Source organism: Mus caroli, chromosome 4 (genome assembly GCF_900094665.2).
Source record: "Mus caroli chromosome 4, CAROLI_EIJ_v1.1, whole genome shotgun sequence".
NCBI lineage: Eukaryota > Metazoa > Chordata > Mammalia > Rodentia > Muridae > Mus > Mus caroli.
In genome coordinates, this window is record NC_034573.1 from 139,069,365 (window position 1) to 139,096,326 (window position 26,962).

General features: G+C 45.0%; 1 protein-coding gene across 8 annotated transcripts in view; it reads right to left on the bottom strand.

Annotated features, from left to right (window-relative positions):
- Nucleotides 1-26,962, bottom strand: part of Kif1b (kinesin family member 1B) — a 123,826-nt gene that overhangs the window by 21,740 nt on the left and 75,124 nt on the right. For 5 of the 8 annotated variants that reach the window (XM_021161570.2, XM_029476043.1, XM_029476045.1 and 2 more), the window contains 13 exons: nt 23,530-23,626; nt 22,128-22,276; nt 20,357-20,535; nt 19,316-19,453; nt 17,621-17,869; nt 11,916-12,034; nt 10,967-11,052; nt 10,510-10,639; nt 10,187-10,349; nt 6,851-6,941; nt 4,911-5,029; nt 3,841-3,896; nt 1,122-1,230 (listed from right to left, as the gene is read on the bottom strand). In XM_021161570.2, the coding sequence (XP_021017229.1) occupies nt 1,122-1,230; nt 3,841-3,896; nt 4,911-5,029; nt 6,851-6,941; nt 10,187-10,349; nt 10,510-10,639; nt 10,967-11,052; nt 11,916-12,034; nt 17,621-17,869; nt 19,316-19,453; nt 20,357-20,535; nt 22,128-22,276; nt 23,530-23,626 (1,685 nt within the window). The remainder of the gene's footprint in view (nt 1-1,121; nt 1,231-3,840; nt 3,897-4,910; nt 5,030-6,850; nt 6,942-10,186; nt 10,350-10,509; nt 10,640-10,966; nt 11,053-11,915; nt 12,035-17,620; nt 17,870-19,315; nt 19,454-20,356; nt 20,536-22,127; nt 22,277-23,529; nt 23,627-26,962) is intronic. The other 3 variants (XM_029476046.1, XM_021161571.2, XM_029476047.1) reach the window with 1 other exon arrangement.

The window sequence follows — 26,962 nt, forward strand, 5'->3', positions numbered from 1 at the left end:
TGTGTAGCCCTGGCTGTCCTGGAACTCACTCTGTAGACCAGGCTGGCCTCGAACTCAGAAATCCGCCTGCCTCTGCCTCCCAAGTGCTGGGATTAAGGCGTGCGCCACCACTGCCCAGCAGGCAGACACTAACAGTTAACGGAGCTGATCGTCACGGATGGTGGTTCACCACTGCCCGGCAGGCAGGCAGACACTAACAGTTAACGGAGCTGATCGTCACGGATGGTGGTTCACTGCATGATACCCAGAGGAACACTACACTAACAGTTACTCCTAATCTGGGCTAATGGATGTAGCTGCTTGAGTCTTTCAGGAGTAGTTCTCTTTTGTGCTTTTCCCAAGGCATTTCAGAAGCAACTATAAACAATAGTTGCACTAATTATTTATTCTAACCCAGCTCACAAAGACAAGGAAGCTTATGTGTATCCACTTAACTTAGGAGACTGGCTCTTTTTTAGGGACTATCTTTGGTCAATACAACTGATGGGAGTTTCATACAGGTACAGGCCAAAGGTACTGCAAAACATCCTACAATGCCATAGTGGTCTCAATACTAGAAAGGTGGAAAATTTTAATCCAGGGATTAAATTTTAATAAAATAAAATCTTAATCCACTGACCTCATTGAGATTGGTATTCTAATTTTAAAAGATTGCATGATTTATTCATTCATTTGTGTGTGTGTGTGTGTGAGACATTACCATGGCACATGTGTAGTTGGTTCTCACCGTCCACCGTGTATGTCCCAGGGATCAGACTCAGATTGTCAGGCTTGTCAGGAGTGCCCAGATGTGCTGAGCCTTCTCACCAGCCCCAGAAACCTCCATCTGAGCCTGGAGCCTGTTCCTCCAATCTGTTCACCAGGCTTAGTTAGTAGAAGCACCATGCTGTTGTCTTCCCTCACAAGCAGGTGCATCTGGTACCCATCATAGTGCTGTCGCTACACAATCCCACTTGACAGCCTCGGGCAAACACCTCACTCAGAGACAAGTAGCAAGGCACCCACTTTCAATCCCAAAGAGGAATTGGACAGGATAACGATGCAGGGACCCAAACAGGCTCAAAACTATATCCCTAATTCTGAGATACTTTATTGAGAAATGTATTTAAAATTGGACTTACTCTCCAGTAGGCTCCAGTTCACTGATCTCAAACCAAACCAGAAGGTCGTACTTGCTCATGCTTTGCCCAAGGCTGGTTTTGTTCATCGTGTTTAACTTAGTAGCTGGAACTTTAAAAAAAAAGTATTTATAACATGTCAAAATCTGTTCCTAGTCAACTCAACGAAAGTATAAGCATCTTTAGTGTCAGTCTTTAAGAGGATAGATGTGAAGGATGCAGGGAAAGTCCAACACTAAGTGTTATTCGTGTCTCTAATCTAGAGCACTGAGTTCCCCCTTCTCCAAACAGTTTCTAAACATTAGAAGAAAATGTTTTTTTTTTTTTTTTTGTTGTTGTTGTTGTTGTTAAATAAAATAAATGTGCTTTACAAATCATTAAAAATCCTTTGTTTTCTAGAGTTTCCTGTTTGGGGGCATGGTATCACATCACAGCCACACGGGGAGATGATGCTCAGGAGCCACCAGGGAGGGCCTGCATGTCACTGGGGTTGTCTGCCAACCCAGGTCTCCCGACCTCCACCTATATAACAATCACCAAGAGTTTAAAGATGGTAAAATCGAGGGTCACACCCCAGTGAAACAAATCATAATGCCTCTTGGGTGGGTGTGATTCTGCCTCCCAAGGCTTGAAATTCTCCAATGATTCTGAGACCATCGGTCTGATCTGCAAATACAAGGACCTGTAAGTACTCATCTGCTACACTTCCTTCAGATTTAATACTAACGCTATGTGGCTTTGGCTAAGCTGCTCACTCTGTGGGTCTCTCGTCAATTCCTAAAACGTGGCTCCTATTTAGTCTCCTACTTTGAAAAGTATTGTGAAGGCTCATTAGCATAACGTATATGAAGGGGCTTCAGCAATCATGGAGCTTTTCGCAAATGAACAGCCCCTTGGTGGAAGTCACCAGCTGTGCTTCACATGTGCTGGGGCTTCTAATAAGGAAACTGGATACTGTTCTGGCAGCCATCTCCATAAGCAAACCCAAGTACTCAGGAAAGAAAGAGGGGCGGGGAAGATGGAAGAGCAGAAGAGGGAAGGATCATAGCTCAGTGATAAAATGACTAACAGGCTCTAGGCCCAGGGTTTGATTCCTAACACTACAAACAAAAACAAACAAAAAGCCAACTACTAATTAAAAAAAAATCAAAATATGAAATACTATTGCAAAAAAAATACAAACAAAAGTATCCGTAGGGGTGAAGCCGTAGGTGAGCAGGAAGCATGCTTGCCTGGTACAGATGGCGTTCTAGGGTTAATCCCTAGCACTCCATGAACTGGGTAGCAGGTGCACACTGTGCAGGCAACTCTACGGATGAGACCGGTAGGCCAGAGCTCAAGATCATCCACAGCTATAAAGGCAGTTCAGACCGGCCTGGACTAGAGACCTTGTCTCAGGGGGGAAAACAATCAGGGCATCTTATCCTCAGGGAGATGTGAAAGAGAAGGAGATAAAAAAGAGGTATTCCCTACAGTCTCCCTAGAGTAACTGTGATGTGATCTTGACAATGTGAAGAGCTCTACAGTAACTAGGGAACAAACAGAGATATCAGTGCTTCACATATGTCCAAGTTGGTTCTACATCTAAGGCAGGGCTAGTTTATCTACTAACCATATTGCTTGGGTACCCTCTCATTCTGGAAGCTGGGAGCTGGCGGAAAGAGAAAAGGCGGCAGTGAGCCAGCCTCATTGTGGAAGGTGGCATCATCAGAGGAAGCTAGCACGCTGGCGTGCTCAGAGAATGTATCCAACACATGCACATTCACATAGCCAGCCACGAGAAACCGTATCAGCTCAATCTTTCTTTCATGCTCTGAAGGCCGATGGGGATGGGAAAGATAGAGGGAGGAGAATGAGTGCAAGGCAGGGGTGGGGATTTGGTAAGTGGGCAGTAAGGAAAAAGAACAAAAATAAAGAAAAGTGAAAACAAGCTAAATGAAGAGAAACAAATCCTGGCATTCCATTGTATAATAGGGTATCTGTCATCATTTACAAAGTGCTACAAGAAAGGAAAGTGAATATATCTACTACAAACAAATGAGACATGCTTAAGATACAGATATGCTAGTTATACTAAGATGTATGTGAGTGTGTATGTGTTCCTCAAAATATATACTTACAAATGCATCATCCTATATCTTAAGTATGTACAATTATTATGTGTAAATCAAAAATAAAAGTCCCAACAACAAAAGTAAACGTGCAGAATAAATTTAATATGCAAAAAAAAAATTTTTTTTTTTTTTTGGTTTTTCGGGACAGGGTTTCTCTGTGTAGCCCTGGCTGTCCTGGAACTCACTCTGTAGACCAGGCCTGGCCCCGAGCTCAGAAATCCACCTGCCTCTGCCTCCCAAGTGCTGGGATTAAAGGCGTGCGCCACCACCGCCCGGCCAAGAAATGTTTTTACTGACAGAAGTAATCACATATAAAGCAGAGAGATTTAAGAAGGAGGGGGGAATATTCAAGTCTGGATGAGATGAGCAGAGAGACAGAGCCTAATTATTTCTGACCTCATCTCAGATCAGGTGCCAAGCACTCCTGTTCCTGTTAGAAATATACAAGAGGACAGGAACACAAGGAGGCAGAGAAGGAACTCCAGTGTGATGCTTGTCTGGAAACTGTTCAGAAGAGATGTGTGCACAGAAAAGGAACTGCAGTGTGACGCTTGTCTGGAAACTTCAGAAGAGACGTGTGCACACGAGAGAGCATAGCGGCGGCTTACCTGGCTTGGAGAGTGGCATGGGTGGGGGGAAGAATCTCCGAGATGGCTGAGGTGGACTGCAAAGAGAGGAGGAGAGCAACGTGAGGTAAGTGGGGTAATGGCATGCATGCTTAAATCTTTTGTTTTCTTTCAGGCTAGCCTTGAACTCACAGAGATCTGCCTGCCTCTGACTCCCACCAGGGCTGGAATCAAACAAAGGCTTGCACCCACTCCCCAGCATTCTGTGCTTAAATATTCTTAAGAAAAGGGATACCCAACACAACCCCACACAGAGACCAACACATTTTGATAAAAGTCCTCCTGTAAATTTCAACTGGCATTGCCATTTCCACCAACAAAAGGTCACGTCACTGCCAGGTATGGTGGCTCACACCTTTAATCCCAACACTCACTGGCAGAGACAGAGACAGAGACAGAGGCAGACTGATCTCTAAGTTTGAGGACATCCTGGTCTTCCATAGTGAGTTGTAGGACAGCCTAGGCTACATAAAGAGACCTTGTCTCAAAAACAAAGGCTACATAAAGAGACCCTGTCTCAAAAACAAAAACAAAAGTTATGCCACTGATCTCATGAGCTGTAATGACTCCACTGTGAGTCTCTGCGTTTTGAAGAAAGGCTGTCAGAAACAACCACATGTGTATTCTAGCTCTGCTGGACCGACTTTCCACTCTATTAAACTTTTCTTCTTATAACAAAAGGAAGGTACTTAAAGCCATCTGGACAGAATTCAGCTTGCTCTACATCAAGTTAACTTAGTGATTGGTTAGCTACAAAAGCGTAGTGACAACTCCTCTGCATACCTCAAGAGTTCTTTTCCAAGCCGGGCATGGTGGCGCACGCCGTTAATCCCAGCACTCAGGAGGCAGAGGCAGGAGGATTTCTGAGGTCGAGGCCAGCCTGGTCTACAGAGCGAGTTCCAGGACAGCCAGGGCTATACAGAGAAATCCTGTCTCGAAAAACCAAAAACCAAACAACAACAACAACAACAACACCCCCAGAGTTTTTTTCCAGGAAGCAAGGAACTAAAACCCAAACAGCGACAAGAAAGTTTTGCCAGTCTCCCTCAGACCTGTTAAGATCTTGTCCTTGCAGATGGAGTGGGTGCTGCTGGTAATGCCCAAAGACCTCAAATACGATGGGCTTGGTTTTGATGTAGTCCACAAACGACTCGGTGACCTCCACTGCAATCTAGAAAGAAGACCGTGACGTGAGCTTAGGGTAGGATCGTGACAGGCGGGCACAGGGGTGTGCTTCCAGCACTGTGAAGCATCCTGGGCGTGCTGGGCATTCCACCACACAGGACAGGCTTTCCTCTGCTCCTCACTCCAATGTCACTTTGCCAATGTGATGGTTTGTATATGCTTGGCCCAGGGGGTGGCACTATTAGAGGGCGTGGCCTTGTTGGAGTAGGTATATTACTGTGGGCATGGGCTTTAAGACCCTCATCCTAGCTGCCTGCAAACCAGTCTTCTGCTATTATCCTTCAGATGAAGATGTGGAGCTCTGAGCTCCACCTACACTATGCCTGCCTGGATGCTGCCATGCTTCCACCTTGATAATGGACTGAGCCTCTGAGCCTGTAAGCCAGCCATAATTAAATGTTGTCCTTACAAGAATTACCTTAGTCATGGTGTCTGCTCACAGCAGTAAAACCCTAAACTACTAAGACACCAAGCTTTGGCATTCTAGACCCTCCACAGTGCAGCAGAACTGGCCTTACTCTACTGATGCTCATTGTTTTAAGACTTGCCTGTTGCTCTTTCTATCTGCTTTCTCTGAGGAATGGCCAGGAATCTGCTGGGAAGGCCCTCCCCCCACAGCCCAGGTGGTTGGTAAAAGAGGTAAGAAAAACACGAGTTGGCTGTGGCCTATGAGCAAAGGCAAGGCCAAGTTTGACTCACCAGCTTTTCTTTTCCTGGCCCTTTATTTCTCTCTACCTTCTCTTTCTACATAACCATTTTTCCCTTACACAGGAGAGCAACTTAACATTTTCCCATATAGAAACTGTTCCCTTTTGAATTTTCTGACTCATTCTCAGGTCTCCATACTCTATCTATATTCTCCTTATTAGTTCTAAGCTCCTTGGGGACTTCTGTGGTTTTATGAATCAGAGGCTTGTTGAATGGCTGACCAGTATTCATCAAATATGTTTTATATTTTTAGTTATAGGTATGTGCATACGTTTGGGGTGTGTGCATGCTGAGTATGTGAATGTCCTCAGGGGCCAGAAGAGGGTTTTGGATCCCTTGCAGCTGGAGTTATAAGCAGTTGTGAGCCAACAGATGTGGGCTGGGAACCTAATTCAGGTCTTCTACAAGAGCAGATACATACTCAACCACAGAGCCATCTCTATACCACCGAAGTTCATGCTTTATTTTAATTTTATTTTGATTGTCCCTTTTTCTCTGATTTTCTGTATTTCAAATTTTTGTTTTTGTTGGAGTTCAAACCTAGGACCTTGTGCATGTGAGGTGAGTACTCTACCAACTGGGCTACAGCCACCATAGCCCCAGCCTCTCTCTTTGACTTTATAGAGTACAAAAAAAAAAAAAGAAAGAAAGAAAGAAAGAAAGGCAGGAGATGGAGAGGGGGCTCAGCGGTTAAGAGCACTGACTGCTCTTCCAAAGTTTCTGAGTTCAATTCCCAGCAACCACATGGTGGCTCACAACCATCTGTAATGGGATCTGACGCCCTTTTCTGGTGTGTCTGAAGACAGTTACAATGTACTCATATAAATAAAATAAATAAATCTTTTAAAAAAAATCATATTCAAACTGATAGATCATTTCACTGGGAGAGTAGACGCACACACTCAGTGGCACCGATAATTTGCACCTTGCTGTTCCTCCTCTGAAGGCTGCCTTACTGTCCTGGCCACCATCTCTACTGTTCATTCTCTCTGCAGAGCTCCCCCATCCAAGCACAAAGGAGAGCTCACACCTTACATGACCATCCTCCCTTGGCCAACAAAACCTGAGAGACACGTGGCAAAATGTTCAGGTTACTCACGTTCTGTACATGGTAAAAGCCCAGGGGACTTCCTCTTCCATTGTTCTTGAGGGGTTCAGTGGAGAACGCTTCATCATGCCGATGCAAAAAGCTTAATAAAAAGACAGACAGATAAATACTGCATCAAAATTCATCAGACCGTGAAGCCCAAGCTAGTCCCGAACTCACAGAGATCTGTCTGCTTCTGCCTCCAAGTGCCAGGGTAAAGTGTGCTACTGTGTTAGCAAAGTCTGTTTTAAGAGCTCACTTTGGACTCTACAGGTAGAAACATACTAACAAAGCACGTTTTTTGTTTTTTACTGAGCCAATGATTGTCTCTTTGTGTGTCAGCGTTTTCCATACCAGACAGAGAGTATTTCAGATTCAAAACTGGCTGAGAAATTAAATCACCTGATTATTGATGTACGTGGACACATATACAAGCTGGAGTTGTAAGCAGTTACAGAGAGTAAAGAAGTCAACTCCTGTAGCAGGAGATGGTGGTGCATGACTGGAAGACGAGCCCTCAGGAAGAGAGGAGGGGAGGGAGGACTGCAGAGCTCAAGGCCTATCTTAAAACAAGCCAACTACTCCCAACTCAAAACCCAAATGAACAAACCTACCCCCCAACCCAAGAAACAAATAAAAAAATCTACCCCTCAACCCCCCAAAACAATAAGCCTACCCCCAAAACCTAAAAAAAATAAATGAACATACCAAGTCCACCAAGACCCCCAAATCAAGCAAACCCACCCACATCCCCTGAAAAGAAATTAGCAAAGTATAAAGTCCTGTTCTTTCGTAGGTTTTGTTAGTTTGTTTTGCTGAAAATGAAATCCTACTATATAGAGAAAACTTGGAAATTTGAGCCTCTGTAAGAGCAGTAAGACTGCCCATAGTAAACTGGCTAGGAATCTACTATCTAGACAAGAGATGCTCAAAAGCCATCTCTTCCAGGAAGTATCCTGACATAAACTCTATGGTTTTGTGTTCTGATGGCAGCAGAGACCTACTTCTCAAAAGTGACAGAGATGCACTGTGTGCCTGTTTCTCCAGAAAACAGCAGTATTCACCCATGGGATTTGACACACAGATGACACTCTAAAAGGCCAAATGGCAAAAAGAATACATTAAAAAAATTGGCTTAGATTTAAGTGCATGAGAGTTTTCCTTGCACGTATGTGTATGTACTACATGTATGCATGTGTACCACATATAAGCCTGATGCCTACGGTGGTCAGAAGAGGTGGAGTTTAGAATGGTTGCGATGCACTCTGTGGCTGGTGAGATCTGAACGGGTCTTCTCCAAGAGCAGCAAGTGCTCTTAACCACTGAGCCAGACTCCAGTCTCCAAAGGGTGAAAAGATTTTGAGTGGCAGGAAAATATTAGTAGTTTGGCCTTGATTGTCACATCAGTTCACCGGGTCCGAGGGGACAGTACCTCTGCCGAGTGCTCCAGATCAATAGTGATTTATAGCCGACACTCCACATCCCAGGCTTATGCAATATCTTTCTTTGAACTCTTTTTAAAAATACACACATTTGCCAGGCGGTGGTGGTGAACGTCTTTAATCCCAGCACTTGGGAGGCAGAGGCAGGTGGATTTCTAAGTTTGAGGCCATCCTGGTCTACAAAGTGAGTTCCAGGACAGCCAGGGTTATACAGAGAAACCCTGTCTGGAAAAAACCAAAAACCAAAACCAAAAACAAACCAAAAACCCACACATCTTAAATTGTTTATTTTATGTATAGATTATTTTACTGTATGTGATTGGTGTTGTGATAGTGCACAGGGAGCGGCATTATTAGAAGGTATGGCCCTGTTGGAGTAGGTGTGCCACTGTGTGTAGGGGTTATAAGACCCTCATCCTAGCCGTCTAGAAACCAGTATCTGCTAGTAGCCTTCAGATGAAGATGGAGAACTCTCAGCTCCTCCTGCACCATGCCTGCCTGCCTGGATGCTGCCATGTTCCTGCCTTGATGATAATGGACTGAACCTCTGAACCTGTAAGCCAGCCCCAGTTAAATATTGTCCTCATAAGAGTTGTCTTGGTCATGGTGTCTGTTCACAGCAGTAAAACCGTAACTAAGACGGGTGTAGCTCATGGACATGCATTTGTGCCCACATAGACCAGAAGAGGGCCTCAGAGTCTCTGGAACTGTGTTACAAATAGCTGTGTGACCCTATGTAAGGGCCTGGTAATTGGACCCACTTTGGAAGAGCAGCTAGTATTCATAATCACTGCGTCTTCTCTCCAGTCCCTTAGGCGGTATCTCTGTATCCTTCTTTTCACTATGCCTGTCCTTTCCTTCCCTTCTTGTTCCACAACCGCCACTCTATTTTTTCTTCTCCTGGCCTTATATACCACAGCTGCCATGCCAGAGGCCCCGGTGAGCACTAGTGAGCCGGGACCACCTTCTCAGTGGCACTGATAAATTCTCTCTAACGCTTCAGAACTTCCCTACCCTCATCCCTCCACACACTCATACAGTGGTTGCTTTTATTTACAAAGTGCTAAATATGTAAAACTGTTGGGTAGACAATTTGTTTAACTGTTGTTTTTTTTTTTTGTTTTTTGTTTTTTGTTTTTTGTTTTTTTCGAGACAGGGTTTCTCTTTATAGCTCTGGCTGTCCTGGAGCTCCCTTTGTAGACCAGGCTGGCCTCGAACTCAGAAATCCGCCTGCCTCTGCCTCCCCAGTGCTGGGATTAATTGTTGTTTTTTAAGAAGACATTTCAGCATTAAAAGCACTGAAAACTAGCAGGCTTCTCTGGATCAGATACTGTTCCTGAAATATGGGGACAACACGGAATGCTCTAGTGGGATGTGGGGCCCTGACTCATTTCCACATAGGGTTTGACTATTATTCTCATCTTGAATGACGAAAGTGTTCTTTCAGGGACTTGTCATGTTTTATCTCTCAAGAGCTTTAATCTTTCGCATGTGTAAAGCACTCTACAGAAAGAAGAGCATCTCTGCAGTTAACACTTGCTAGCTCGGCACAGTGAGAGGGCAGTGTGGGTTTTTGAATGAGAAATGTCCCCACCAAGGACATTGGTCCCAGTTGGTAGCTGCTTGGGAGGCTATGGAGGAGGAGAGCCGTGCTGGGGACATTCATCCCAGTGGGCAGATTTTAAGGGTTATAGCCCCACTCCATTCTTGTTCTTTCTCTCTGCTTCCTGCGTGTGAGTGAAAATGAGATCTGCCAGCTTCCTGCTCACGCTGCCATGCCATCTTCTCTGCATGATGGACTCTGCCCCTCTGAACCCACAGCCTAAATTAAACCTTTCTTCTCTAAGCTGCTTCTCGTCAGAGTGTCCTATCAGCAATAGAGAAGGAACTAACACAGGTGGCTTACTTGAACTGACAGAAGATGTCTGCATACTCTGGAAGGATCCCGCTGGCCTGGAGCACAGTGACTCGGAAAGTGAAGGCACTGCCCAGCTTCAGGTGGTTACCAATCTCTTCAGAAAATCCTTCCATCACCATCTTCCCATCCAGCAAAGTGCCCGACTTCAAATCTAAAGAGTTAAACGACACATGGTTCAAGTAACATAAAAGGGAGGGAGGGAGTGGGCGTTCTTCCTGTGTCTAGTCGGCTAAAGCCACCATGCTGCGCATCTGTGTACTCAGTGCTCTCCCAGGGAGAGTCTCCTCAGTGACAGTCATCTGTCTACGCACCCAGGTCGTTCATTCGATTGACTTCTTCTGGAGGACTGATGACTTCAGAACTCTGGCCCTGACCTTCCACAATCCTCAGCTCCTCCAAGGACAGACCAGAACGAGTCATTGCAGCTGACGAGAAGTCACTCTGAAAGTAAGGCAGGCTAGGTAAGGGACACACTCTCCCAGTTCCTAACTGATTTCTGTTTGTACAACAAACTATTTTTTGCAAGATAATAATGAAATGGACTAAGAGTTGCCTGAGCAAAGGCAATGTGCTAGTGCACTTTCATCTTTGTAACTTTTAGACACGTCTCATATTTCACTGAGTAACTGTGGTGTAACCAACACCTTAGAATTGCTAGAGTTTTAGACCAGAGAATTGAGTGCCCGCATGGACACTTTCCTCAAAAGTCCATTTACTTCTTTTTATTTCCTCGAGGTGTTCATTCCTTCTTCCCCAAATACTTCTTACCTGATTAAAGTATTCATTATCAAAAGATATTTTAGCTGTTCCCGACTGCCGAATTCCAGAGCCATAATCAGGAGCTTCTTCATCCGCTAAACAGAAAGAAAGCCAGCAAGGACTGAATGGACGGACACGTGGGAGGAGGGACTTTCTCTGGAGCTCAGCTTGGCATCAAACACAATCCACTATGCCAGTCTAAACTGCTCGTCACTTCTACCAAGTCAACCCAAGAGTTACTTATGTTACCCACCAGTTTCCCGATACAGCAATATCCCCCACTGAAGTGAAATCATGACACTTGAGCGCTGGCGTGGGTGGGGTAAAGCTAACAGAAAGGAAGCTAATGGCAGCCTTCCCCAAGCTGAACAAACACACCCCCACTTATGTATGCGACTGAAGTGTCACCTGCATCAAGAAGCTAGCCTGCCTTTTTTCTTTTTTTCTTTTTTCTTTTTGGTTTTTTCGAGACGGGGTTTCTCTGTGTAGCCTTGGCTGTCCTCGAACTCAGAAATCCACCTGCCTCTGCCTCCCAAGTGCTGGGATTAAAGGCGTGCACCACAACTGCCTGGCTTTTTTTTTTTTTTTTTTTTTTTTTTTTTAATGTGCATTGGTGTTTTGCCTGCATATGTATGTGTCTGTGTGAGGGTGTCAGATCTCCTGGAATTGGAGTTACACAGTTGTGAGCTGCCATGTGGTTGCTGGGAATTGAACCTGAGTCTTCAGTACTCTTAACTGCTGAGTCATCACTCCAGCCCCTAGCCTGCTTTTTCTTTTCTTTCTTTTTTTTTTTTTTTCCGAGACAGGGTTTCTCTGTGTAGCCTTGGCTGTCCTGGAACTCACTCTGTAGACCGGGCTGGCCTCGAACTCAGAAATCCACCTGACTCTGCCTCCCGAGTGCTGGCATTAAAGGTGTGTGTCACCACTGCCCAGCTTTGATCATCTTTTTCTAACTCACCTGCAATGGCCTGCACAGCCACACGAAGAAATCCCCGGACTTCCCCCTTCTCACTGACAATGGCCACCCTGTGAATCAGGGGCACCGGATACAGCAGGTTGCTCAAGTACACAAATGCCCTGTAGACAGAACCCAGAGACAAGCATCAGAAATCTGAGGAGGAGGCGGAGGGCTTTCTGCCTCCCCAAACTCAGCTGGCTTCTGGGCCTTTTAAGGTCACCTCTAAATTCTGATCTCTTGAACTGCTTCCAGGTGTGTTTTCAATACATAATCAATACAAAAGCTAGTGCAAAAGCATGGCAAAGCAGCTGACAAAGACCAAATCACTCTACAGAAAGCTGCACCGCGGGAAGAAGAGTGACGAGTAAAGGCTCACGTGCTGTGGGGGCCGCCCAGGAGAGGGGAGCCCACTGAAGAGCTTACTCTTCAGAAGTGAAGATGCGCCAAGAGATCTGGCTTCTCTCCGCACACCCAACAGAAACCAGGCGGTGAGGGCAGGGAAGTGTGAGTGAGGTGGTAACTAGCTCGAAAATGGACGTTACATCCCAGCACTATGAGTCTTGTTTGACTTAAAGGACTATTAAAGGTGAGAACCAGCCATGAAGGCAGAAAGCCTGTGTAGCCAGATGTGTCTGTGAAGTGAGTTTGCTGGAGACTGAACGGGAATTAAGATAAATCCTAAGATGACTCAGCTGGCCCTGTAGAGTTGGCCTTTGATCCTCAAACCAAAATCATAAACAAAAGGGAACTGACAGGTCTCTCCTGCCTCCTGTTATTTCCTTCTCTGGGGCCCTAGAGGGAGAGACTCGGAGTCTCACACTTAGCTATATAAGTCCTCAACACTCTACAAACCCAGCCCTTCTAGTGAGACAGGGCCTCACTAAATTACTCAGGCTGGCTTGGAGTTCACTCTGTAGCTTAGGCAAGCTTTACAATTCTCAATCCTTCTGTCTTAGCTTCCCTAGTAACTGCGATTACAGGCCGGAGATACTAGACCCGGCTGACACTTGATATATTTCTAACAAACCAGACAAGTCCTATCACGTTTATGCTTTTAAAAGGTTCATTATTTTGTAGAAATTCTTTTTTTTAATTTAATATGCTCTTACTCAACTGTATGTACATGTGTGCGTGCATGTGTCTGCCCGCGCGCGCGCGCGTGTGTGTGTGTGTGTGTGTGTGTGTGTGTGTTTTGCAGGTGAGGGGATGACGTGCACGCAGAGCGTGGAGGATGGAAGACAGCCGTGGAAAGGTCTGTGCTTTCTTTCTACCATGTGAGTCACATGCACCAAAGCCAGGTGGTTGACGTGGAAGGAAATGATGTCACGGCTGAGCTCTCTCATCTGCCTTATTCATGTGTTTTAAAGCAGTTAGAACTAGTAGTCACAAATCTTAAGCACTCTCGTTCCAATGGTAGAAAAGTGGAATCTAATTCCTACTGTTCCCCTGGCTTCTCACTTGGTATATGTTGATCTTTGTACATTAAAAACAAAAACAAAAACAAAAAAAAACAAAGAGAAAATACCACACCAGGAAATTTAACATATCTAACCCTGACACACACAGCTGTTTGCTGCATTCCTGTCCTAACATGTATTTATGTTGCAAGGAGAGAAGGAGAGAGGATGAAGGAGTAAAAGCCTGGGATTTCAACTCAAAACAACAAAAGCAATTATAAAATGGGTAAAACGCATCACAGTAATAACATTTAGGAACACAAATGAAGTATGAATGATAAGCGAACAAAAATAGCTGCAAATGAACAGGAAATAGTATCATGGTGTGCAATTCCCTTTCAGTCTGCTCCAAAGCAAGGGAGGGAATGGAAACACAGAGGGTTAAACTTTTGTGCAACAGAAACTTATGCATGAACATGTAATCTAAAGAGCATTACAAGCAGGGTCAAACACCACTACTGTGACTGAGTTTAAAAAACTAAGAATTTGGCATATGGAACCAAATGGCTGATTTCACTTCCAAAGTCAACACACACACAGAGCACACCCCTGCCTCAGGGGCATCCAGTCAGAGCCGCCCTTTCAGTGAGTGGACCAGTAAGAGCCCTGCAGTCCTCTCAGCACTGATGCTCTGATCTTGCTGGAGATGCTCCCAACACTGTGGCACGGCACAGCGCTGTTCCCACAGTGGTGCAGTGTGCACTTGTGTGGTTATTACTTGGAACCGTCATCACTCGCCAGACTGAGACTGGGAGACGCGAACCATCTCTGGTTTTGCTTACCCATCTGCAGAGGGCGTAGCTTACAGTAAATACATTCAATAAATGTTTGGTACGTGAATGTCTACGCAATTAGAAACCAGGAATGTGACCTGTTACTTGTCCTTTATCTTTACACAGAAGTGGAAGGCTTTTCAGAAAAATAGGTCCTGCAAGGGACAGGAAGCAAGCTATCTAACTTTACACTAGGATGATTTTTCAAGAGTAAAGTTAGGATAGAAATTAACTACACTGAGCACTTAGCATTTCTGCCATTCCTTAATTTTACTATGTTAAGTATAATTATCAGGAAAAATAAAACCACTGCTATGCCTATGTTTTGTAGGACCTTGACAGGTTAGGCAGTGCCATCAGCCCAAGGATTACGAGTTCTTAAGAACACACATCCACAGGCATATCATCATACAAATAACGCTGGACTGCACACTAACGGGGAGGGTGCCTGCTACCCACGGCGAAGGCTTCCCGTACACAGCAGCACTGAAGGCATTACTGGACACTTCCAACTTTAGGGACGAGTCTATGGCAAGGCAGAGGCACCTGGCCTGTGATGCATGGACACACTCACTAGACAGTTCTTTGTCGTGTTAACAGAATACAGCCTTTAGCCCAACGCTGTACCTAGCATCTCCTGTGACATCATGACTAACTCTGCAGGGAACATCCTCATACTTTGACCTAGCAGACTGAAGGAGAAGCGGGATGAGAGGAGGGAAGATGGAAAAGATACATTAGCAGAAAATGATGTGAAGTTACATCAGGAAGAAAAACGAATTTGTCAACATAAAGAAAGTCAGCATAATTAGAGTGACACTTGACGAAAAGAGGTCAATTTAGGTACTGAGAATGGTCACAGACTAGCCATCCTCTGCCCCCTTTGGCCCAGAGACTAACATACATTTTACATTTCATCCCAAGTTATAATGATGGTTCATAACATCCCAACATGCCATAGAGAGTGGCTAAAGGGACAAGCTCTTTTACTCTTGATACAAAGATTCACCAGAGGCAGCCGTGGCCAAGAAGCAAACCTATAAATGGAATTCAAAGGAAACATGCAAATTTTTACAAGTGAATCATAGTTGTATGCCAATATGGCCCACTGATAGCGGGAACTACAGGGCCAGGAGTTACCCCGCTAACACAGCGGGAATTACAGGAACAGGAGTTACCCCACTAACACAGAACCGCCCATCACAGCCATCACCACTGCACCGCTGAATGCTGCTGTTCTTCTGGAGAAACATGGCTGAGGGCAACAACGGAGAACTCTTCTTCCCGCTACTCACTGCTATTGCCTCACCTTCTCCCAGCATCTTGCGTGGTGATAGGAAATCACCACTGAACTCTCTCCAGCCACATCACCAAAACCTCAAGCCCCTTTTGCAAGACAGTGTTAGTTCTAGAACCCAGAAATCCAAACAGAAATGTCAACTCCTGAGGCCATAGCTCCGCAAAAGTCCACACGTCCTTCAACTCAGTGAGTGGCCCCATTGGGGAGGAGTCTGCCTTAGCGCTTTCATAAAGCTGACCTAAGATGCAAATGCTCCAAAGACTCCGAAGAGTCTTTTTTTTTTTTTCTCACTATGTAGCTCGGGCTCTCCTGGAACTCACTATGTAGAGCAGGCGTTTGAACAGGAATCTGCCCGCCTCTGTCATGCGCCACTATGCCTGGTCCTAGGCAGAAGTATTAATGGCTACATTCATTTTGCTAGTATGGATAACAGAATATAAATGATGAAGGGAAAAAGGATTTCTTAAGACCCTTCCCTCCCCCCAACCCAACTCATTTGAGTTGCTTGTCCTGAGTTAGCGACAGAGATGTCAGGACCCACTGTGTCAAGATTCTCTTGACCAGGCCACATAAGATGACATCATCTACTCCTCACAGTGTGGTGCTGTAGAAGACGGCAGACAGACATGACTAACTGCCACCTCAGAATAGAATGGAAAGTCAGGCATGGTGGCGCACGCCTTTAATCCCAGCACTTGGGAGGCAGAGGCAGGCAGATTTCTGAGTTCAAGGCCAGCCTGGTCTACAGAGTGAGTTCCAGGANGTGGCGCACGCCTTTAATCCCAGCACTTGGGAGGCAGAGGCAGGCAGATTTCTGAGTTCAAGGCCAGCCTGGTCTACAGAGTGAGTTCCAGGACAAAGTACAGGAAAAGCAAATGTAAAAAAAAAAATCCCAAATTAAAAAAACAAAAAAAAAAAAAAAAAAAATAGAATAGAATGGAAATACATTGAGGGACACAGAAATCTAGAAAATGAAGCACCATTTGTACATACTTTTCTTAATTTTAATATAAATAAATTGACTTCTCTACATCCTAATACTGGCACTCTCACAAGCAAACAACACTTGTGCTCATGTAACCTCAGCACATTTGCTCATGGAGGACTGCGCTGTAAACTGCAGACTGCCATATTAACTTAGGTGCTCACTTCTATCTGAAAGCTTTTCTTTCCACTCTTCCGTTATCTCCTACAGTGAGTCCCCCTAGGTGTCGGATACCACGTGACAACCAGGTTTTAGTCCCGCGTCTCTGCCCTGGAAGGAGACTCTGGTGCTGACCATTCAGCAGCGACAGATCCCGTATTGTAAAAGGGCTCAGCATTGTGCTTCGTATGCACTGTTCATTCTAATCTTTTTGGTTTGTTTTTTTGAGACAGGGCATCATGTATCCCAAGCTAGCTGCAACCAGGTATAACTTGAAGCCAAGTACAACCCTGAACTCCTAATGTTCCTGCCTCCATCCTAGCCAAGTGCTGAGACTGCGCGTGGGCACCACCACATCCAGCTTATGGCAATGAGCATTTTATTTTCAAATTTAAAATTACTTTAATCTGGAGAGGGGATGTGGATGATAGAAATACCAGGAACCTCTGCATCTCTGACAGAGAGATATGCACAGCAACAGCGGGAGCAATGACCCCCGCTGTAGAGCAGTCTCGTGTACTGCCAACAAATACTGATGATGGTGATAACTTCCTGAGATTCACACAAACCAACCAATTGTTTCTGGCAGAAGCCCAAGATAGGCTCAGAACACAGCACGGCAGCCATCATTGCCAAAGGAGAGCTAGGCACTCCTATTCTTTTGTATGACCAAGTCCACTGCATTCCTTATGCTTCTGAAGTGCCACAAACTCTCCAGCCTGGCCTCGAGCTCGCTGCGCCCCTGCTAGTGCTATTCCTTACGCTTCAATAAGCACATTCTTTTAGAGATGAAACATCTGAGCCACAGTCACGTTAACTGAAACAACCACCTCTGAGTCTTAGCTAAATTACTGGGCAATTTGGGTCAAGCCGTCCTCCAGGTGGTCTTCATAAGCTGCTGTACAGAGGACTGAGTAGATTGTGCCTTATGGATAGATAAGGCCCAGGCTTTCCTTCTAGCCAAAATTGCACAGAGGCATTTAGAACAAGAGCTGGTCCCTTTTGGCCTTTCTCACAATGACCTCACCAACCTTCCTACTAAAATGAACCAAGGGGATCGGTCGTAAAATGGGTCATGCCCATCACTGAAGAGCTCTGATCCCTCTTCCGTCCCTGCGTCAGAGCCGGTGTCATCCACGAATGCCTCATCATCAAAGTCCTCCATGGCATCCTGCTGCTCGTCAGCCAGTTCAGTGATGTCGGAATCGGCCGTGGAAAAAGTGGGGGAGGGTGTGCGGTCGGCAAGGCGCTCATTCACACAGCCGTGGAAAATAGGGGAGCTAGACACCAGGTAAGACGCCGATTAACACAGGCAGGGAGAGAGGAATAGTTGGTTAACAGGATGCCCAGGTGCCAACAGGACAGAATGCACTGACAGAATCATCACGGTAAAAGCAAAGGGGCAACAGGAACACAGGCTGCACGGTTCAGGCAAAGGGAACAGGGGCAGGCTGAAGAGATCTATAAGGAAAGACCCTCAGAATAAGGAAGGCAAAGAGCATCCATGAGTAGACCCTCTCAGGGAAATATCACACAACAAAATGTTCATGTTCTGCAGTTCACACAGAGGATGAGCACCCTGTCCTCCAGGAGCCACTCAGGACAGAGATAATAAAATAAGGCCTTAAGTGTCCAAGCTCTCTTGTCTGTATGCTGAAGCGGCACGTGCTTGAGTGAGCTGTGTCTGCACAGCCCACGTCTGCAAACCCTAGTCCACTATCGGAGTAGAGTGGAAAAGGCTGACATCAGCAACACCATTTCTGGGTTTCTTACATACCAACACAGGGCATTTACAATAAAGAGTAACTCAAAAGTCTGAAACCAGGAAGCTCAAAGTTCACATTTCCTGGGACTGGGGGAGGAGGTGAATGGTTGCAGGCACTGGGTGCTCTTGAGGAAGGACCCAGATTTGGTTCCCAGTACCCACAGAGTAGCTCACAACCATCTGTAAGTCCAGTTGCGGGGATTCAGCTCCCTCTTCTGGCCTTGGTGGCTATCAGGCACGCATATGGCACATAGACAACATGCAAGCAGAACACCCACCCATCCACATAAAGTAAAATAAACCCTCTTAAGCATTCACGATTCCTTGCTTTTACATGTTAAACCTCTTAAGATCAGATTTCTGGAATTCCGCAGAGGCATTTTGTTTTCACAGAACGCTGAACGTGATGGATGCAGAGACCCAAAGAGGCCTACCCTGGGGTGCAGTTAACCTGCCCAGGGCAATGACTACAGAAAGACAAACTCTTCTAAGAGAAATCACGGAGGACCAATCAGGTTCTGGGTAACAACTTCAGCCTGGTAACACACACTGTGATGTCCACTTAAAGTGTACAGGATTCAGAAACATTTTCTTTTCTTCTCAATCTTCCTTGATCAACTATGAAACATGTTGTGAGAAAGTTAAGAGTCCAGGATGGCTGTCAAATACGCTGGCTACAAAGTATGACATAAAAAATATGCAGGCTGTGTGAAACGGAGGTAAATACTTTACACAACACAGTGGTTCTGATTAACATTTAGAGAGGAGGTGGGTTTCTTGGTTTGTTTGTATTTTTCTTCTAATGCTACTAGGAACTGAACCTGGAACATCAGGGGTGAGCTACATCCTGGCCTGAGAAGGAGCATTTTGCATCCCTTCCCCCAGTATACTTTCTACTGACATTTAAAAAGTTAAAAGTACTTGTTATTTATTTTTTAAAAACAACAAAACTGTGACATACCTTCCCACAAGTTTGAACCAGTGGAACCGATCGTAGAACGGGTCGCTGCCGGTCATGGTCGTCTCGCTGTCATCTTGGGCACTGGAGGCCACCTCCCCTGCCCTGTCATACATCTCTCGCATCAGATCCAGTCTCTGCCTATTGAGCGGATATGGGGTACACTGAGTTAACACCATGAGACTGCACTATTACTTTATTTTGGAAACTATCTGCATGCCAGGTATTTTAAGAGGTTGCTCATGTCATTTAATGCACAATGCATAGACAGAAGCACAGAAACCCGAATTCTCAGCATCCAGAACACGTGAATGGAGAAAGCCACCAAAAGTCAGCAGAACGTCGAGTAGAACATGTGTGTGCACACGTGTGAGAGCAAAGGGAGGGGGAGGGAGAGGGGAGAGGGGGAGAGGGAGCAAGATCTATCTGATTAAACCTACAGCCACGGAAGAAAGGTAGCTCAATGGTGCCTGACATCTCAAATATAACTCCACAGTGAGAAAAACAATCACTTCCTTGTTTATTAAAAAGATGATCCTGAGGCCCAGGACTAAAGTTAGAGGGATCATGCCAGATCCAAGAGAGAAAGAAACAGAGAATTGGCTCATTTAAAATTTAGGAGGGCTTATGAAGGTAAATGTAAAACTCAACACATATCAAAGTTGTCTGAGAAGTGAGCCTCGTTGACTTTAGGGAAAGATGATTGGGTAATAATACTGTTGACTGTCACAGCACTTAGAAGCCACAGGGAAGGAACTGATGCCATCCTCAGAGAGAGCTGCGATGACGGAGCCCACTTCAACAACTCACTTTTTGTTGTTATTGTTTTTTGATACAGGGATTTTCTGTGTAGCCCTGGCTGTCCTGCAACTCACTCTATAGACCAGGCTGGCCTTGAACTCATAGAGATCCACCTGCCTCTGCCTCTCTGCCTCTCTGCCTCTCTGCGCCTCTGCCTCTGCCGAGTGCTGGGATTAAAGGCGTGCACCTCCAAGCCAGGGTATTTTCTTTTAAAAAAATAATCTTTTATGAATATTTTCCTACTTGAGTTTATCCAAAGACCAATAATGTGTTGCTCCATTCTTCAGATCCTGGACCTCCACCGCCACCACAGTCCGAGGGAAAGGTCTGTCCTCATGAGTCTTCTCCATCTCCGAGGGAAGCAGTTCAGGAGGCACGGGGGAGTACAGCGTGTCAGTCAGCAGAACAAACTGGAACTGCACCTGCAATGAGAGGACGAGCATAGACGAGCGTGCACGGCACTCTCTCAGTAGGCAAGACTCAGAGACGAGGCGATGGCATGGCTGAGGGGAAGGAGGTTGATACAGAGCATATGTTCAATAATAATGATGATAATAATAACAATAACAACAACACCACCAAGCTTGTGGTCACCTACATTTTAAACTCAGGGAACAACCTTAATTTTTTTTTTTTTTTAAGATTTATTATGTATACAACGTTCTGCCTGCATGTATGCCTATAGACCAGAAGAGGGCACCAAATTTCATTACGGATGGTTGTGAGCCACCATGTGGTTTCTGGGAATTGAACTCAGGACCTCTGGAAGAGCAGTCAGTGCTCTTAACCACTGAGCCATCTCTCCAGCATTAATTTTAAACTCGGGTATTTATATTTTAAATTTTAAATTTTAAATTTAAATTTTAATCTTAATTTTAAACTCGGGTATTTATATAGACTTTGTTTTCCTGGAGTGGCAATGTGTATATGTGTGGTTTGTTTTTGTTTTTTCCACAAACTAAAACCTCAGTGGACAAATGAAGACTCCCGTGGAACATAAACAGAGACCAAAAGGTAGACTTAGCCACTCGCACATGCAGCTTTGCAGTTGAGCCCAGAGGACGACAACTATCACTCCTCAAGCCTTTACATGGAGTCAAAGTTGTGACTGCATCATGTCACTTACTTCCTGCTAGGTCACCTTATATTTTTACCAACAAATATTAATTAAATAACAGGTACAGAACTAAGAAAAGAAGAGACAGTTCCTGACTTTAGTCCACTTAATGAAGAAAATGGTTAGTAACTAAAAGTGTTTCTGAGATGGTGAGTGAAGACAACAGCTATCCCAGTGTAGATATGTGAAATACACGCCCTAGGAACAGCCAATGAATTTTCTCCTAGCCTACAATTCGGTCTGCAGCTGAGAAGCAGTGAGGCACACAGGACAGAGATTCCCAAGGCTGTTTGGAGCTGGAGGTTTGGCTCAGAGGGAAGTGCTTCTTGGGAAGCATGGGCCTTGTGCTCAGTCCCCAGCAGCAGGTCTAGCACGTGCAGCCCCGTTAGCATTGCTCTGTACAGACCCATGCTCTGTCGTCGCTCACCTCACTCCGTGGCAGGTTCTGCTGTCAACCCAAGTGAGCTACAGAACTATAGGTCAACTCAACTGCTCTGGATTAGGCTCTCGCTGTCTGAGTGCAGACATACTTGTCCCTACTTGTACCTTTCAGGCCCTAGAAGAGGAGCAAATTGGTTGACAAGGGGCTTAGAGTTCTCAGAGGTGCGAGCTAAAGATGGAGAACTAAAATTAAACCAAAAATCTTTTCCCAGAAATTTAAAAAGCATTTATCTACTAATAAGATTATCCAGCTCCCCTTTAAATACTCACACTTCTAAAATGAGCCAGAAAACAGCAGTTATTATGATCTATGTTCTGCTGGCACATATATGAAATAAAGCTGATTCATGGCCTAGACCAGCTGAGTTCCCCAAGGGAAAGGTTAATTTAAGGCCATTAATTTAAATGGACCCACTGTGCTTCCGGCACTGTGTTCTTTCTCGTCACCCTCCATACCTTTTTCTTTAGTTCCACACTGATGGCATTGGCTTCCTTCAGGTACACCGCATTGCCCCAGAGTAAGTCCCTTAGTGAAGTAAACTGGTGAGACTTCCATTTCCGGAACGCCCACTGGGCCAACTCAAATTCATGCTGTGTCCAAGGAACTGAAAGGGCAGAGGAAGCATAGGTAACAGGGACTTAGCAACCATGACGGTGTCGTGTCTCCCCTACAGTATATATACTTCAGAAAATCTATAATCTATAAAGAATACGGCTGTGGGGTGTTTGGTTTGTTTGAGACTGGTTGGCCTCAAATATGTTATGCAGTCAAGACCAGCCTTGAACAACTCAGTCTCCTCAACCTTCCAAGTGGTGTTCTTTAAACAAACAAACAAACAAACAAACACAGATTTTATTATTTTATCATTTATGTATTGGGGGAAGATGTGTACCATTACATGCATGTAGTGGCTCAAAATACAACCTGTAAGGACCAGTTATGTCTTTTGATAATGTGGGTTCCATATACCAAACTTAGGTCACCAGTCTTGGCAACAAGCACCCTTACTCAGCCATCTCGCCAACCCTCTTTCTCTTCTTTTCCCTTCTCAATATAATTCTTTTTTTTTTTTTTTTTTTTTTTCTTTCGAGACAGGGTTTCTCTGTGTAGCCCTGGTTGTCCTGGAACTCACTCTGTAGACCAGGCTGGCCTCGAACTCAGAAATCCGTCTGCCTCTGCCTCCCGAGTGCTGGGATTAAAGGTGTGCGCCACCACGCCCGGCTCTCAATATAATTCTAATGTGTAGGTGTAATTTTCAAAGTCCCTGATCTTTATTGATGACTAAACAATATAACCAGCAATGAATGATCCAGCCATGGTGGCCCATGCCTACAGTCCAGGACTTGGGACACTGTGGCAGGAAGAGTAACTTTAGTTCAAGGCCAGTCTACAACAATGTCAGGCCAGACAGTGCTACGTGGCTGCCTGGCAAGACTGTCAAAATCAAACAAATCTGCCCACCATGGGTTCGAGCGCACAGTGCAATCCAAAGGCTGAGCAGGGAATCTGTGGTGGGAACTAGAGAGTTGAACAAACGTGTATGCAATGACTAAGCTCTGTGTTAGCATGAGACTGACCTGTGAGGTCCCAATGTGCAGTCATGAGAGATGGTCTATGTGAAGACAGTCCTTGGAAACCTTAGAAATTCTATACATTCTAACGACCCTCCTCCACCCTATAGAATACCCTAAAGTTGCAGCAATGGGCTCTTATAAACCATTTTTTCAGCAGGCTCAGTACAGTGTCAGTAAACCAGCAGGGCAGATCTGAAGAAGCCGGTTTTACAACAGGTGAAAGGACCGGGTTGATGATGCTGATTCGGAAGACAAAAAGCAAGGTTCGGGCGTTAGCTCTCACCTTCCTCCTCCTCCTCCTCCTCCTCTTCCGTTGTCTCTGCAGCCAGAGATCGAGTCTCAACCTGCCTCTGCAAGGCCTGCAATTTACTCTCGTAGTCCTGGATGGAAAGGAAGGAGAGAACATGTAGAGAGGGGAGGAAGGAAGAAGGAAACAGGAAATGGAAGGAACTCTGGGGGGAAGTGCACACAGCAAGGGGCCAACACAGGGAAACGGGGAGGGCAGGATCTTACACATGAGGGAATCCGGAGAAAGAAAATGCCAGGGAAGATTAAAGTCACCAGAACCTCCTAAGGCCTCCATCTTCTAACTACTCAAAAGGGAAGATAATCAAGAAGATAGTTGTTCAAGTTCCTTATGGCAGAAAAAATAAAAGCTCACAGCACCACTGATCTGAAATGGTTGTTATTTAAGAGAAATTTTCTATTAAATATACTAGTATGAACTAAAATAAGTATAATAAAATCGATTTTTTTTTGAGACAGGGTTCCTCTGTGTAGCTCTGGCTGTCATGGAACTCTCTCTGTAGAGCAAGCTACCCTTGAACTCAGAGATTCCCCAAGTGTATGCCGCCACCACTGGGCTTACAAATCAGATTCTATTTCTCCACTTGATCTTTTTAAAGGAGTTATTATGATTTTTAAAAGTATGTGTCTATGTGTAAGACTATGCATGTGTGAATGCAGAAGCCTGAAGAGGCCAGAACAGGGTGTAGGATCCCACAGAGCCAGAGTTGTAAGTTGTAAGCAGCCACCTGATGTGGGGGCTGAGAACTGAACTTGAGTCGAGTCCTCTTCAAGAACAAAATATGCTCTTAACTGCTGAGCCAGGCTCCATGTGTTCTCGCTCCAGCCCTGCTGCATGTATTTCCTATATAAGAAGTATTACCTGAAAAGGGCAATGTTTACTGCATGATGGGGAAAATATTCTTGTTTCTTTTAAAGTTTAGGATTATATTATTATTATTATTATTATTAAATTGGGGGAGATGAGTATTGGTTCTAATAATAGTCTAACAATTTCAGAAAAACAAGTATTTTCTAACAATAACCTTTTCATCTTTAAAATTTTAGTATATGGCCCGGCAGTGGTGGCGCATGCCTTTAATCCCAGCACTCGGGAGGCAGAGGCAGGTGGATTTCTGAGTTCGAGGCCAGCCTGGTCTACAGAGTGAGTTCCAGGACAGCCAGGACAACACAGAGAAACCCTGTCTTGCGTGCGTGAATACATGAAGGCCAGAAGGTTGGCACTGGCTAGATCACATGTGATTGTGAGCTGTCTCGCACAGGTGCTAGTCGCAGTCTAAGCCACCTCTCCAATCTCTAGTCACATAAATCCTGTATTCCTACTAATTACCTGATGCTGCAGATATAGAGCTTAGTAAGGAAAAGGTCACGTCAGTATGGGTAGAGAGATGACACGCATGGCACACACTACATCTTGGTAGAGAGAAGCATTCTGAAGAATAAATAAGCAAGGCAAAAGACAGATGAGGGATTGCCAGGGAGAAAAGAAGGAGTGAGAGATACTAATGTGAAACTGACAGCAGCCAAGAGATAGCTGAGATCTTCTGGTCCCTTAAAGCACCTGTTAGGACTTTATAGCACCCTGTATTCTTTCTCTTAGATAAACACCAGTGTGGTTATCTGCCCAGTGGCAGCTTCTCCATAATTTTGAGTTCGCGAGTACAGGGATCATACTGTCATTTACCACCCAAGCATCTGTCACATTTCTCTCTTCCAGAGAGAAACAAACTCAACAATGACTGTCTTTTAAGTCGGGGACTAGCACACCATGGCCTGTGGGCTAGATCCAGATTGTGTCTGGCTCTAACTACATGGTCAGCAAGGCTTGAAGTATTACTAAGGACCAGGAGTATGTTTTAGTGGTAGAATACTTGCCTAGCATGTACACAAAGCTCCATCCGGTTCCATCTCCAAAACCAATTTTTAAACTTGGTTACTATCTGGCTTTTCAGAAAAATGCTTTCAACACCAGTTTTACCTCAACAGTTGTGCCCAAGAGTCAGACACAACCTATGTAATTTGGATGCAAATTATCAAGTCTCATGCCAGACCTAGTCAGTCATTTATTCTGGGAAGGACCCAGCAGTCTATGTTCTCACAAGATTTCTAGGATTCTGTGACACATTACCCAAGAGTGACTGCTCTGCGTCCTATACGCTTACATACTCACGGAAGAACCAAGCAAGTACATAGACAAGATGACCAGAGGTTGTAATTCTTAAGAGAGTGTGAGTTTATCAAGTGCTTGTTTAGAGTGCACAAAGCCCTAGATTCAATCCCCAGAACTGTGTAGACCAGGTGTGGTGGTACATACCTGTCATGCTAGCACCGGAGAGGTGGAGGCAGAAGGAACACGAGTTCAAAGCCATCTTCAGCTACAGAGAAAACTCAACGTCAAAATGGGATACCCCAGACACTATCTCAACAAATTTCTTTATTTTATTTAGAGACATGGTCTCACTCTGGCTGTTCCTGGAACTCACTATGTAGATCAAGCTGGCCTTGAACTTATAGAGATACACCTGCCCCTGACTCCCAAGTGTTGAGATTGAAGGTGTGTGCCACCGTGCCTGGCTACAAAAATAAGTGGAAGTCGATGTAGGGTGGGCTGGGGTAGGGTAGGAAGAATGGCACAGGAGCAGAGATTTGGAAGAGAGAAGCAGGACAGGAAACAAGCTTCAGTCCTGAGGAATTATAATGGAGGCACAGAAGGCCAGAGGTAGCTGTTCTGGGATAGTATTAAGACATGAAAGCAGAGGTGGACAAATAGCCACGCTATGTAAAGCCTTGTTAACCTTGTTAGCTACAATTCAGCTTTCAAAGTTCGGTGGAAGCCCATGAGGCCGCTAACAGGGTGAGATTTTATAAAGATGGCTGTGGTTACTGCACAGACAGTAACCGGCCTGAGTCACGAACAGAAGCAAAGGCCTAAGTAAGCACGGCTGCCAGGTGAGGGCTGACGGCACAGCTTGGTACCGCTAAAATGACAGTTTGGCAAAATCAGAAGTCACCATCCTTAGTGTCCTGGATAGGCAGCTTTTAACGAGAGAGACTCGGCTTGTAATGACAAGATATAATTAGCAAGCAATCACAGGGATGGAGATGTCCCCCCATGTCCCAGGTGACACCTCACTTCTGGTCAACATTACAATGTGTTCCTCATTACCAGGGAGACAATCTCAGAATGATGGCTGCTCCCCAAGGGTCCAACAATTGTTCTAAGCAATGGTTTAATTTTTTTTTTTTTTTTTTTTTTTTAGATTTTATGCTTTGCCTGTATGCACGTACGTGTAGTGTGTGTGTCTGTTGGATCCCCAGAACTGGGACTGGGGTTACGGGGAGTTGTGATCGACCTTGTGGGTGTGGGATTTGAATCCAGTTACTCTGTAAGAACAAGTGCTCTTTTTTTT